The 15177-nt window shown below is 40.1% G+C and overlaps 1 protein-coding gene and 1 long non-coding RNA gene across 7 annotated transcripts in view; one reads left to right on the forward strand and one right to left on the reverse strand.

The window, feature by feature from the left end:
* The window catches only part of LOC136318825 (uncharacterized), a 46704-nt gene extending 38253 nt beyond the window's left edge, over positions 1-8451 (forward strand). Inside the window, exon 3 of the long non-coding RNA XR_010728128.1 lies at positions 8437-8451. This is a non-coding gene — a long non-coding RNA (uncharacterized lncRNA). The remainder of the gene's footprint in view (positions 1-8436) is intronic.
* The window catches only part of SUPT3H (SPT3 homolog, SAGA and STAGA complex component), a 454300-nt gene extending 439659 nt beyond the window's left edge, over positions 1-14641 (reverse strand). For 3 of the 6 annotated variants that reach the window (XM_066251706.1, XM_066251714.1, XM_066251685.1), the window contains exons 1-2: positions 14325-14640; positions 21-121 (exon numbers count right to left, since the gene is read on the reverse strand). In XM_066251706.1, coding sequence (XP_066107803.1) covers positions 21-121 — 101 coding nt within the window. In that variant the 5' untranslated portion in view covers positions 14325-14640. Of the gene's footprint in view, positions 1-20; positions 122-14321 lie in introns of all 6 variants that reach the window. The other 3 variants (XM_066251733.1, XM_066251695.1, XM_066251771.1) reach the window with 3 other exon arrangements.
* Positions 14642-15177: the final 536 nt, after the last annotated feature.

A 15177-nucleotide genomic window follows, 5' to 3' on the forward strand; every position in this document is an offset into this window, starting at 1 on the left:
AGATGCAGGGACAAACTTACATCATACTCTGCAATTCTGAGGCAAAGCTCGGGGACTTCCCGGAACCTCTTCCACTACTTGAGGTTGCAGTAGACATGGGGCTGGCTGCAGTATTATTCATCTAACCAGGAAAGAGAAATAACACAGAATGTATTTAACTATAAATAAATGCAATGAAAACAAAAGCAATTACAAACCACTTTTAATCATTTCTGATTTTTTGTGTGTAAATCTGATTTGTTTATACTTCTAGTTCTTTATTAAAATGAAATAGTAAGGTGGGGAAAAAACTGCCTAGTCATGTATGATATAAAAAAATTACTCACTTGAGTGATAAAACATTTCAGTACATATTTTGTAATAAGTAATGGAAAAAATATACTCATTAAAGTATTTTAATAGAGCTCAATGCAAAATGTATTCCAGGGAGGCCTAAAATCCACTGGCAATATTTCAGGGAACTCCCAGTAGCCCCCAAGCTTATACCTCATCAGTTCCATCCAGAACTCTGATTTTTTTTTTAATACATACACTGGGGTTCCAAGAGAGATTCATTTAAAGAATGAGTTGTGCAATTGTAAGACACAAAATTAGAAAACCAGAGCACAATCCAATTCCTGTATGAACCAAAGCCTAAAATACAAACAACATAAAGTTAATCAACAGATCAGAAGCATTGTGGTACTTTATAGTCTGATGGTTAAGTAACTCATCAATTCTAAGTTGTGTGACATTTTCCCCAATAAAGTTAAACTGATGCATAATGAGAAAACTAGATGCCAATCCTAATATATCCCATTTTATTTAATGCATGTGGCAGACCCATAAACAAAAGTTAGTAAAATAATGAAAGCAGATAAAAACCTATTGCATATTAAGTGCTCAATAAATGTTAGCTATTAATTCATGATCAAATAAACCTTGCAATACTAAAATATAACTTTCTTTAAAATAAAAATACTTTTAAGATTCTAAAGAATTAAATTTAGAACAAATGATAAAAATAAAGCAGTACTAAGAACTTTAAGTACAGTAAACTAATTAGGAGGAATCCAGAGTCAGATGCCTAGGTTTAAATCCCTCCTCTGCTACCTTACTAGTACTCTGGGAAAATTACTTAACTTCTCTGGGCTTCATTTTCCTCACCTGTAAAATGGGAACAATAATTTCACCCTCTGAGGGTTCTTGTGGGATTAAATGAACTAATATGTTCAGAACAGCTCTAAGCACACAATGTTAGCTATTATTATAAACAGAAAGACCTTAAGAATTATCTTTCTTGGTTTGCAAAAAAGCCTTTATATAACAAATTTAAATTACTCTTATTTCATAATCACAAAAATTTAAGAAACTTGAATATTTTCACTGAAAGACCTTAATGCAATTCAACAAACATTAAGTAGTTTCCTTGGAAGTTCTGTTTTCACTATTGGCATCACTACTGCTACTGGTCACCCGAACTCAAAAACCTTAGTTACTATTTGTTGAACTCCTCCAGCAATTTATAGGAAGCCAAATAAATCCGACTTTCTATTCTTACATCTTCCCCCTCTTTTTCTATCCTATGGCCCTCTCTGAGCTCTATTTATAGCTTCTCTCTTTCCATTTCAGTTCATTCTCCACATTGCTGCCATATTTATCGCTAATACATCTCTAATCTGACCACTGCTGTGGGCAATGTTGGCTAAAACTGATAAAGGAAACCTGAACCAGGGCCATTCACCAAGAGCTGGACGGAAGGGTTGGGCCCCATGAAAGGAGGCTGGAAAAAAAGAAAAAAAAAAAACCCTACTACAAACCACTTTCTAGAAAGGTCACATATAAAGCTTTTGAGAAGGCAACATGACCGAGCTCTAAGACAAGAGTACACTAGCTGGGTGGCTAGATGGGAAATATCTCAATATCCTTCTGTGGCAGGACCAGGGAGTGATCTGCCAACATAAGCCCCGGCCTAGTCCTAGGGCGTAAGGGCCATGCCAACATTACCAGACAGAGAATGCTGGAGCAGAGAAAGGAGAGGAAAAAAGGTTCACTCAAATTGGGCCTGAAAACCAAAATTCAAAAACACATAATGAAGCTAATGCTATGAAAGACCATCACTTTTTTTTTAAGCCTAAATTTGTCCTATTTTTTTTTTACAAAGCCTTTTGGAATAAGTAATTTTCTACAAATAATATAGGAAAAGAATTGTCATTTGAAACTTAACTTAAAAAAGATCACATCACCAGCCCAAGGTTGGGGGGAAAACAGGAAACCAAGAACTTCCAGGAACAGTCCTGCAGAATCAGGACCAAGCGCTAGAAAGAAAGCTGGCTTCCCCAAGGATCTCAGAAAATGTTTCCCTGATTGTCCCAGCAGAAGACTGACAGCTATGACATCCTAGACCTAGAGAAAACGGCACGCTCACAAGATTGTGTATTAACCCCTACCTCCAGAAACAATTCTGACCCAGTTCCCTCCTGTCAGATCTGTGGACATGCCACTCTGTGGGATTATTCTGTGGCCAAATGTCCTGAGACATTGTGGGAAAAATCGGCCCCTTATTCATTTTGCAAATCCAGTCACCCTGTTTTAATGCTCTCTAAAGAGGACACATTTCAGGAGTAAATTCATATTAAAACCACAGCTTTCTTCAGCTGTCCTCCTACTGCAAGTGTTTCACATCAAGAGTATTTATTGGTAAGAGGTAAAAGGTCCCAATCCTAGTTTATTATAACCACGATCATCCTTTCACAGTCAAGTTATTTAATTTTTAAATCAAACAGGTGAATAACATTTTTCTTGACATGATGAGTTGATAGCTCATTCGAATCTTTAAAATAACTATTTCCCATACCCATTTTGTTTGATGATTTAGGTAATTAACTTCTTTCTACATTAACTTCTTTACACATCAAAGTCCTATCATTTCAGTGCTTTATTTCCTTTCTCCCAGACATTAAAAAAAAAAAAAAAGTTGGTTAAAAGCAGAAGCACTCAAGTCAATTTTCTCTAATAAATACAGTTAACATGGAACTGAAAACCTACTGTAATCTTCTCAATGGGTTAATGTCCTACAGTTGTTTTAGCTTTCAATTGCAATGCAGCTGTTTGCCATATTTTACAAAATGAATTCAGATGTGCAGATGGAAACGTAGATTATTTCAACATGCCTCAGTTTAAATGTGAACCCAAGGAATAAGTTCATCTCTGATTAATACTTATATTTAAACCTGATCATTAAGTCAATAGCCAATACTATGTCACACCTATAAAATCCTGTTCCAGAGTAGAAAAATGGACGTCTTTTAATTTAACAGAATGACATTTAAGGATACATTCCTTTCCTCAGAAAATACTGCAACAGAAATAAATTTTTAAAAATCACAAATATGAATTAAACAAAAATGTAATGGACATGTTACAAGGTTTCTATTCATAGCTCATATTTTTGGTGACTAAATGACCAAAAAAGAAATACCATGCTACATCTTTGGCTTAAAATACCTCAGAGTTAAAAAATGTTTTACTAGTAGCAGCATCTTCAAAACAACATCAAAATCTGAACTGTGAAATATATCAGTCTACCCATTTATTAAAAGAGTGGAATTTTTTTTTGATCAACACTAAGGAAAATTAATTCAGCAAACCTATATACTGATTCTGAGCATCTGAGCCTCAATTCCAATCATTCAAAACCTGTACATTTCACATAATATAAATAGAAAACTGTTATACTCAGAACATTTTCATAGAACTCCAAAGGCAGGAAGCAATTATGGTTAGGCCAACATTATTATACACTGCATTTTAGCTTTTCTGTGAAAAAAAACTCAAGTACTCAAGTTACATTACGATCTAAATTTCTCCTCCTGTAAAAAAAAAAAAAAAAAAAGATCCAAATGATCGCTCAATCACTGAGAATGCAAGAAATAAATTAATGTGCAAATTAAAAAACTTCTGTATCTAGTGTTTGAGATAACACTATCGCAATTCCAATAAATTTATATATGCCCCATTCCAGGTAAACCTGGAAGGCACAAAACTCAAGCGTGCGTTCAATTACTTGCTAAAAGAGAAATAACAGGAATAATCTAAAAACAGATGATTCACATATAATTTATTACTACGTATTTTAAATAGTAGTTTTTCTGAAACAGCTTCTAACTGCATTTTCATATTTAACTTAAAAACTATCTGTATTTACCTACCATAAAAACAATGAGTTCGGGCCCTGAAATGAGATGCATCTATCACAGTACTTCTTACACTGTAGTATAATTATTTCATCTTCAAACTGCCCACTGCTCAAAAACAGAAACACTGTTTTATCCGTAATTTCACTACCTCACACAGTACCTGATATGGCTGATGTTCAGTAAATGGTGGGTAAATGAAAATATGCAAAGAGAAGAAAACCGCCCCCTCCCCGCCATTTAGTATCTTATAGCCTCCTGAAGTTAACAGATATACCCAATGCAATGAATGAGCTTAGAGATAATGCACAAGACACCATGAGAGAAGCGGAGGAACACAGACCCAGGCAGTTTGTATGGGATAATTGTACTGAGATTTAACACTTGCTGCAGCCTGAAAGTAAACCAAATTTAACAGCAGTTTACAATGCAAAAACAAGTAAGTGAACAGCAAATCCAAACTACCCATATCTCAGAAGTGACAGTACCTGGAAAATTATGAAGCATGATAAACAGCAATGCGTGATCTAAGGAAACATTCTGCCTTACCATTCGCTGAGCAATGATTTTCTTAAAATCTACTAGAACAGGAACAAATACTTCCTAACCCAAACCAGCCTGATTCTAATTAATATGGGTAAGAAGCTATAAATATTCATAAAGAATACCTGGTGATCAAAATGACAAATTATTAGAAATACTGTAAGTAGAAAACCACAACTTTAATACAACTACCCAAGACTTCATATTCAGAGACAGAAAAACTCTTCTCTGTAATATAGGATACTATGTCCCGGTATATTGTCCCCAAGACACCTGCTTCCACATCCAGCAGTTCTGTAAGAGCAACACTAGTCTTCAGTCACATAAGGTCAAAACCCCAAGGCATTTCATATTGTCCAGCTCCTTCCCTGCCTATATCCAGGAATGCTGGTTCTGACATCTTTTCTTATGAAAAAGCAATTCTAAATCAATCCCTTCCTTTCCAATTGCACCTTTACTGTACTGTCTTTTAACACTATCTCCCACCTTTCTAATGAATTCTGCATAGTACCTCCAGAGTACTCATTCCAAATACCTGTTATTCCTCTAACTCAGAAGCCTCCAATGGCTCCCCTTTGCTGGGAAGACAAAACTTCTCACTGGACTTCTCCAGCTTCCTTTCCTATAGCAGTCAAATCAAACATTCAGTATCTTCAGAACCACCCCAGGTTCTTTTGAAGTTGTAATATCTTGTTACCTCTCCATCTATCCAATCCTAGCGGTCTAGACAAGCCTTCTCTACATTCAGTGTCCCCAGAAGCTTTCCAGTGACACAACAGTCAGGAATTCCCCTTTCTCTGACATCTAATTGTGTTAGTTTACTAATTCTTTGGATTTAATGTTAAATATTTTAGTGCATACTAATTATTTTAGTTTATTAATAAACCTCTGCCCCATAATCTCTCCAAATACTGGCAGGGATGACTATAGCTCCTAGAAATAAAAAAAGCCTTTATTTACTTCCTCTTACAGTAAGGGCACCTCCTTATTTAACCCTTCGAATACGTTCATGTACATCCTCGTGCCTCCTGACCATCCAGAGTACGATCAATTTATTTTAAAAATGTGTAAGGCAACATTTAAAAAAGGCAAACGTATGTTGTTCTTGTTTCTGTAAACTGGTTATCAAACATGATTTTAAGTTAATAAAACTAAACTGGAACTAATTTCATTTTTTGAAAAAAAAAACCCTAACTCCCAGGGGTCAACGAGCATGAAAAAAACTCACTGCTTAAAGGCTTAAAGCCAATGTACTAGCTGTACACTGGCTGTTTCACTTATAACTATGTGAGTACCTACTACAGGCCAAACACTGCTGTAGAAGCTAGGGACATAGTAGTAACTAAGCGAGACAAAAAGAGATACAATAAAATGCAGGAGAAAAGCAAATCATTTAAGGTAGTGACAAATGCTATGAAAATTAATTAAATAAGCTGCTGTCAACCAGAAGGTGACATTTAATATAAGACCTGAACAAAGCCAAAAGTGATTTGCAATGTCTTAGTTATTAAAAAGGTAACTCCACCTGCTGTGAGACTATTTTAAAGGAAGCAAAGGCGCAGGCAAGGAGACCAGTTAGAAAGTTACTGAAGTCGTACAGACAAGAGATACAGTGGCTTGAATTAGTGAAATAAGTCGAGATAATGAGAAGTGGTCAGATTTCTGAAAGATATTTTGAAGGCAGAGCGGACCTGCTTGTGGATTAGACATGGGATGAAAGAGGGCAGTCAAGGATAACTCTAACACTGGGGACCTGAGCAGCTGGCTGAATGGTGGTACCATCTATTGAGATGGGGAAGATTAGGAAGGAGAACAAAATGAATTCATTTTGGGCCATATTAAGTTTGAGACAACTATTAGACACTCACATGGAGATGAAATCCTGCAGAAGCTTTGTGACAGATATTTTAAGGCAGAAAGTTGAAATAAAAGTCATGGTCTTTTGTTAAATGGATAATTAATCAATACTGTAGCACTTGGTAATAAGGACCAACTAATCTCTCCAGTTCAGTTTCTCCATCTGTCAATAATTTCTGCCCGTCACAGAGAGATGTTTTAAAGGAGACAATGTCTACCACATAATATATCTGGATTGAAAGGAATACTACCTGTAAACTATAAAATTCTCAACAGACAGACATATATACTGTGTGCTTACATATCCTCATTGGCTGCATGAGTAATCTTTTTTTTTAACCTACAGATATAGGATCCCAGTGACAATCTGCTCCCAGACACAGGAAGTTGTATTATATTTTTCTTCTTTAGTCTCACATTAGTGGAAGTTTCTATCCCAAGTGCTTTCATACCCAGTACTGACTCATGAAAATACTGAGTTTAAAAACTTTTTTAATCCTTTGCAAAATAGCTCTTATACAGCACTGCAAATGTGTCTCCCAAGTCGTTTTAAAATATGTAACACCAAACCCTGACAAAATGACAACCCTACTTTTCCACTGTTGAAACACTGTTGTTTTTACACAAAATAGTACATAATTGAATAAGTTAGCCCTGGCCGGTTGGCTCAGTGGTAGAGTGTCGGCCTGGCGTGCGGAAGTCCCGGGTTCGATTCCCCGCCAGGGCACACAGGAGAAGCGCCCATCTGCTTCTCCACCCCTCCCCCTCTCCTTCCTCTCTGTCTCTCTTCCCCTCCCGCAGCCGAAGCTCCACTGGAGCAAAGATGGCCCGGGCACTGGGGATGGCTCCTTGGCCACTGCCCCAGGCGCTAGAGTGGCTCTGGTCTCGGCAGAGCGACGCCCCGGAGGGGCAGAGCATCGCCACCTGGTGGGCACAGCGTCGCCCCTGGTGGGCGTGCCGGGTGAATCCCGGTCGGGCGCATGCGGGAGTCTGTCTGACTGTCTCTCCCCGTTTCCAGCTTCAGGAAAAAAAAAAAAAAGAATTAAGTTAATGGCTAACTTTTCAGATACGTGCAAAATTTTGTAAGCAGTTATACTTCTGATAGTAAAAGGTAAGTGTATTTGACAAGGATGTCAAAAAGGGAGATCTCTTAAACGTCAAAATTCTCTTCCAGTCTAGATTCACATTTTAGAAATATTAAACCTTATGAGAAGTCTATATTAAATAGCAACAATTCAATAAAATGTGATGTGATTAAAAACATCATTCATGTGACTAAAAAAAAGACAAAGAGACTTACTCCCATGTAGGTACCTAAAAAATAGATGAATTTGTTGTAATCATTTCCAAGTTCATAAAAGGTCTTTGCTCACATTTTTTCACAAGCAACCTGCCAGGCAAGTATCTCCCCCCCTACCCATGAGGAAGCTAAAAGTGAAAATACTAGGTGAAGGTCACAAATCTAACAAAAAATAGGCTTTGATTCAGGTAGCTGATATCCTAAAATATTCAGTCCATGTATACATATATATATTAACAAAAACTCACCAATCTTTTCCCATTTTAGTGACTTAGTCTCGTCACTGGTAAAAGATGCCTATCTCCTTTAACAGACTAAAATAATGTGAAATTACTGAGAAGTTGGACGCACAGTACTCAGGGCACTAGTCATTAAGTTACCTTGGGCTGATGACTTCAAAAGCTAATTCAGAAATTCTTCCCTTAAATCTTAGGCAGATGGACAAACCACTGCAACAGACAAAAGATAACTATGCAAACTGGTGGGGGGGACCAAAGACATCTGAGGTTCAGAACTACAGTTCGAAAATCACTAATTTCATCCAAATCCCTCATTTTTCAGGTGAGGAAACTGAAGTCCAGAGGGGTTTCTTGAACTGCCCAAAGACACATCACTATTTAGTGACACAGCTGGGACTAAAACTGAGGTCCCCTGACTCCTGGTCCAGAGTTCTTTCTACTATCCCACAAGGAACATACAAATAAAAGTTGATCGTAATTAACTCACAAGACCTCCACAATGTGTTTGTCATAGTGAACTTTGTTGTGAAACATCCGCCTATTCTGACTCAGTTTAGCGTAAAGAGCTGGGCTCTGGAGTTCAAATACAGGCTCTAACGCTACCATGTGACCTTGGGCAAGTCACATCACCTCCCTGCCTCAGTTCCCTCATCTTTAAAAGAGAAATTAAAAATACTCTTCTCATAGGCTACATGAAATAATGTCTCCACAGCCTATAGGACAATGCCTGGTATACAGAAAGCTCTCAGTTCATGTTGATGATGAAGATACAGAAGAAAAACATCAACCCATCAAAAGTATAGCTTCCTGAAAACACTTCACAAAGTATCATCATTAAACATCTCTCTTCTCAAAGAAAGAATGGTATGATCAGTAGTAGTCTTTTAAAGATTCAGAAACAGCCCTGGCTGGTTGGCTCAGAGTGTGGAAGTACTGGGTTCAATTCCCAGTCAGGGCACACAGGAGAAATAACCATCTGCTTCTCCAGCCCCACCTTCTCTCTCTTCCCTGCCCGCAGCTATGGCTCAAAAGGTTTGAGCAAGTTGGCCCGGAGCACTGAGAATGGCTCCATGGCCTTGTTTCAAGTGCTAAAATATAAGATCTACTGGAAAGTTCTGTCCGTTTTTGGAATAAAACAAAATACAAATTTTTCTTACCACCAATAAACTTTATTAAATAATATAATTGCCATTATTATTAATGATTTCTTGCCAGCGTGAGGGCAATTTGTATATCCCATTTTTGAAAAATGTTTTATCTTTTGATGCAAAAAATTGAACCAGTGCTTGTTTGATATCTTCTTCATTTTTGAATTTTTTGCCCTTCAAAAAATTTTGTAAGGACAAAAACAAGTGATAGTCGGAGGGTGCTAAGTCCAGGGAATATGGTGGATGTGACAGACATGCTTCTGTAGCATTTCTTCCTTGTTGAAATTCGTAAAAATTACAGTGGCGTAAATGAACTTTATCAGTAGCCATGGGTACACTATCGCTTCACACATAAGACTAATATGAATCAACTTTTAGTTAATTTGCTACGTCAGTATGTATACATTAAGTGATAAAAACAGAAAGGCACACATGCGCCAAATAAACATGTGCTTACGTGTCGAAACTTGTTGTGATAGAAACGGACAGAACTTTCCGGTAGACCTTATAGCTTGGTTGCTGTGCAACAGAGCAGCAGCACCAGGTGGGCAGAGCATCGCCCAGTGGGGGGACTTGCCAGGTGGATTCCAGTCAGGGCAAATACAGGAGAAGTCTGTCTCTGCCTTCCTGCTTCTCAATTAAAAAAAAAATAAAAAAGATTCAAAAACAAATAAGAAAAAACTGAAATATACAGGAGTCAGTCATAAAATCTCTATAGCATTTAAAATAACAAAAGTACACTTCAAAATCTATAAATAGCTTATATTTGTATAGTACTTTGCAATTTATAAAATGCATTCACATATATAATTTCAACTTATTGTGTTATAAATTCAACAAACACAGCATTTTGTTCAACTACTACATACTACATGCCAGACAGCATGCAATTTACATATTCATTACCTTAGTTAACATTTAATATTCATTAATAACTACCAGCTAGATGTTATTAGAGGCAGTAGTATAATGGGGGGGAAAGAAAAAAAAAACAACAACCTGACATTAGTTCCAGAAAGAGCCTCATCCGTATCACCTATTCAGCGGGAATGACATGTCTGGGGAAATAATGAGAAGCAGCATTCAGCACAACGGGTGGGACACATCGAGTGCCCATGAAAATGGTGGTTCTCTCTTAGCAGTAGTAGGGACTTATGTAGAGACTATTACAACCAAATCAGTAAAGCACCATTACTGTGACTTACAGTATTACTTCTTAGGAAACACTTCTGAGTAATGGTGCCTATGCTATTCTACATGCTGTTTCACAAATTAAAATATACAACAATTTCTGCAGATTTCGGGTCAGTCTTTACGGGAGGTAGTAGGTAGACAAGTTGAAACAAAAACAATTAAATAGAAGATGTTTTTAAAAACGAAACAATTTATGTAATTCTCATCTGAGGCCTCCCAATACCCTGTGAGGAGGTGGGATGATGTTAGGTACTCGTTCCATTTTACTGATGAGGAAATTGAGGCTCAGTAAAGTCAACAACTGAAACCACAAAGACAGAATATAGCAAAAAAGGAATGAACCTAGGTTTTCAGAATTAGTTTTAAGTACTCTCTGCACCCATCCACAGTGCATCTTCCATGAATAGCACAGGTGATACTGAACATTTACTTGTTAGACGCTTTGCTACACTCAACACACCATGAGTTACTTCATTCAATCATCAGAAAAATGAGGACTCAAATTAAGTGGGTCTCTCAATAAAATAGTATGTTCACTATTGTGTAAACTCAATTAATATAATAATGCATTTAGCTGAATTCTCTTTCCTTACTATTTAAGTGAACTATAAGCAAAATCTTTCTTTAACATTCTAAGACATAATAAGCAGATTTCTGACTGATTTCACTATTCGACCATACCATAAAATGGGCATTATTTTCAACAAGAATACTCACTCTTCTGACTTGATTGACCTGGTGTAACTCTTGGTAGCTCCTCATGCCAAAAGATCATTTTTTAGAGACAACCAAAACTCAAGCTGCCCAAGATTTCTATCCAAGTATAAAAATAAAAGCAGAGGCCCTGGCCGGTTGGCTCAGCGGTAGAGCGTCGGCCTGGCATGAGGGGGACCCGGGTTCGATTCCCGGCCAGGGCACATAGGAGAAGCGCCCATTTGCTCCTCCACCCCCCCCCTCCTTCCTCTCTGTCTCTCTCTTCCCCTCCTGCAGCCAAGGCTCCATTGGAGCAAAAGGTGGCCAGGGCGCTGGGGATGGCTCCTTGGCCTCTGCCCCAGGCGCTAGAGTGGCTCTGGTTGCGGCAGAGCCATGCCCTGGAGGGGCAGAGCATCGCCCCCTGGTGGGCAGAGCATCGCCCCTGGTGGGCGTGCCAGGTGGATCCCGGTCGGGCACATGTGGGAGTCTGTCTGACTGTCTCTCCCCGTTTCCAGCTTCAGAAAAATACAAAAAAATAAAAAATAAATAAATAAAAGCAGAATATTTAAATTACCAGTGACTTAGCTGGACAGGTCACTTGCTGACCCTATCCAGATATCTATTATTTAAGCTCATGCACCATGACTTCGTAGCAAGTAAATTTCTAGGATGGTTAGCCCTAAAATTACATATTACAAACTTCAACAAACTTAAAAGTAGAGTGACCATATTATTACATGGTTCCAATTGGGGCACTTTTGATAGTGAAAGGGGCTCTACTAATAAATATGCTGGAACAAACAGGCTCTAAAACATGATTCTCCCAGAAAAAGTGGGGTGTAAGTCACCCTACGTACGAGCCATCATTCTGACTTGTATGCAAGGGATTATTCTCTGTATATATGTATTTACTTCATGAGCTTCAAGTTTTTTTCAGATCTAATGATTATCTTCAGCCTTGAGGCCAAGGTCAGCATATTACACACATCAGGCCAGAGTTTAAAGATGCCGTCTATAAAGCTGTTTTTTAAGTTTTACTTCCAAACTTAACTTTATAAACATTTGCTTGTAAAAGAAATAACATATCTACATATTTCAAAGAGAACAATCTTGTGAAATATCACCAAATTTCAACTTAGCCTCTTTAAAAGCTTTGACTACTGATAATCTAATAATTACAAAACATTCTAAGATGCCCCAATACTAAAGTGTTTTTAAAAAAATTTTTAAACACATTTTAAATTAAAAAAAAAAAAAAACTTCAAGAATAAAAGAGTTGAAAAGTTTTCACTGAAAACTAACCAAAGTGATAAAAGATAGAGGAAACTATGGTCACAACACAGTGCAATGATGATTAAAGGAAACTGCTCAGTATTGTTATGGCTCTCCAAATGAATCTGGCATTAGCTGTACAGTCTAAGAGACAAAGGAATGCTTTTTTTTTTTTATTTGTCAAGCTGTAACTAACTACTAACAGACTCACACTTTGAACTATAGTACTTTAATGAAAGGCATTATTTGAATATAATTATGATTCCCAAAGGCAGAGATTTTCAACCTTTTTCATCTCGTGGCACATACAAACTAATCACTAAAATTCTGCACCACACCAAAAAATATATTTTTTGCCAATCTGACAAATAATAAAAGGTATAATTGTGATTCATTTACACCGGACTACTACTGTCATGTTGGCTGCTGTCACTTTTTTATGTATTTCACAATCTAAGAGAAAGGTCAGTGCTCCTGATTAAACAGGTACTGCATGTTTTAAACGTTCTTGCAGCACACTGTTTGAAAATCACTGCCTTAATGCAATTAAAGTTCCAAGAGTTTACTTCTCTGACTTAAAACTCAACCAAATCAAGAAGTTGAAGGGGTCTCAAAGTCTAAATTCTTGGCCTTACACTGTCCAATAAGGCAGCCACCAGCTACATGTAGCTATTTGTATTTTAATTAATATAAAATTAAAGTTCCTCAGCTCACTAGCCACATTGCCAGGGCCATTTGGAGAGCCACTGAGTCTAGTGGATTTCTTATTAGGATACCACAGATTACTACAGAATAGTTCCATCATGACAGAAAGTTCTATTGGATTTAGGCTGCTCTAGATCTTTGCTTGTATATTCTCAGACTCAAGAAACTAGTAATATCACAATCAAGTGCATTCTATTTTTGCAAAGTACTGTCAGAAACTTATCCTCACATTCAAATTCAGCCACTCTGTAACATGCACCAGAAATTCCACAACTTCCAGCCTCAATGGGGTCTTCAAGTAAATCTTGCAAAACTAATCCGCCCCTCATACAGACTAAGAAGAACCTAGGTCCTCCCAATCCACATAAATATACACTTTCCAACAAAACAGTTTAAAGTTTATATCAGCCTCACGAAGTCATGCTAACTTACATGCACATACATTAATAACATATGTCCAGGATCGGCTGTCAGTGCTACATTCCACTGTTCCTGCAAACCCACTCTCGTCTGTCAGACCAAGTGTCTTGATTTTCTAATTTAAAAAACACTGTTAGGGTCATTCTAAATGTCTTAAAACACGGAGACCAAAATTAATTATAATTAACATGTAATTGGCCAGCGCCTGACTAACGTGTATCACCTCATATAATCCTCATTCTGAGCAATTACTGCCCCATTTTACAGACCAAAACACCCAGGCAAAGAGACATGCTGCATGATTGTCCTGGCAGGGGACACAGCTGGGGGCTCTAGTTGATCTTGGCCTTTTCCTGGGCGCTACACGTCTACTAACGCTACCTAACTCTTCTTCCGCCCGCCCCCAAAGCAACAACCTCCTTCGCTAAGGATGCTCCCCCCCCCAGACACACTACCCAGGTGACCCGCGGAAGGTGCTCCTGCGCCCCAGAAACGCCCCCTCCTGCTCGCCTGCCCGCTCCCCTCGCCCCACGCCCACCCGCCCGCCCGCGGGGAGGAGTCAAGAGCCACCTCCACACCCCGCGGGAGCGCCTCGCGCGACCGCCCTCCCTCCACACCCCACCCGGCGCGAACCAGGACTACTCCCCCGCGGCCGCCCCGGGCAGAGGCCAGGGCGGGGCCGGCGCCGGGCCGCACCGCTGGGCTCGCCGCGCGGCGCCCTCCCGGCTCCCACTCTGCCCCCGCCCGCCCCCGCACCGCCCCCCACGCCACCAACAACCTCTGCTTTATGAACACTTGTAGGCACGGCTGCGCGTCCCGCGTGGAGAATGTGGGGGTAGAGATGGTGCGGTTTCTGCTGCTGCGGTCCCGGGACACGCTTGGATAGGGGCAGGGTGGGGGGCTGAGTGTAGAAAGGGAAAAAGTGGCTCGGCTGGAGCGGGGGTCGCGCGGGCCGGGGGGCGGGGGGCAAGATGGCGTGAGCCCGACTCTCTCTGTGGGGCGTGGGTTACGGAGACCGAGAAGCACTACAGACGCCCCCTACCCTGGCGGCCCGGGCGCTGGCGCATGCGCGCTGCCCGAGGCGGCGCGCGGTCTCCTTTCCCCCGCCAGCCACTTCCGCCACGCTCGCTGGGGGCGGGGCGTCGTGAAGCGCGTGGGCGGCCGCCGGGCCCGCCCGCGTGGTGCGTGGCCCGCAGGGCCGGGGATGGGCGACCCCGAGTCTCCGGTCGGGCTTTCGCGCGGGTCTGCTGGGAAAGGGGTGGGGATGAGCTGGGAAGTAAAGGATGTTCGAGGGCCACGCTTGGATTCTTTAAGAACGGAGCTGACAGGAAATCTTTGTTTGCAAGTTCGGGTTAGCGATCGGTCCGTGTAAATTATTTCTTCAGAAGTTGTCATGAACCTGGAAATGAGCCGGCTAGTGCTTTTAGAATGGGGGAGGGAGAAGAAGAGACCCGCTGCCCCTAAGGGCCGCAGTGCGGGGTGGGCAGGAGCCCCCTGCGGGACCGTGAAACACCGGCCCCCACGCACCACCACTGCTTCCTCCCCACCCCCCTGGCACAGTCATTAGGTGAGGAAAGATGGTCCGCAATTCTTCCCCTCCACTCATTTCACCAAGCTCAGGCATTTAACGA

The sequence above is a fragment of the Saccopteryx bilineata genome, chromosome 1 (genome assembly GCF_036850765.1).
Source record: "Saccopteryx bilineata isolate mSacBil1 chromosome 1, mSacBil1_pri_phased_curated, whole genome shotgun sequence".
In the NCBI taxonomy this organism is placed as follows: domain Eukaryota; kingdom Metazoa; phylum Chordata; class Mammalia; order Chiroptera; family Emballonuridae; genus Saccopteryx; species Saccopteryx bilineata.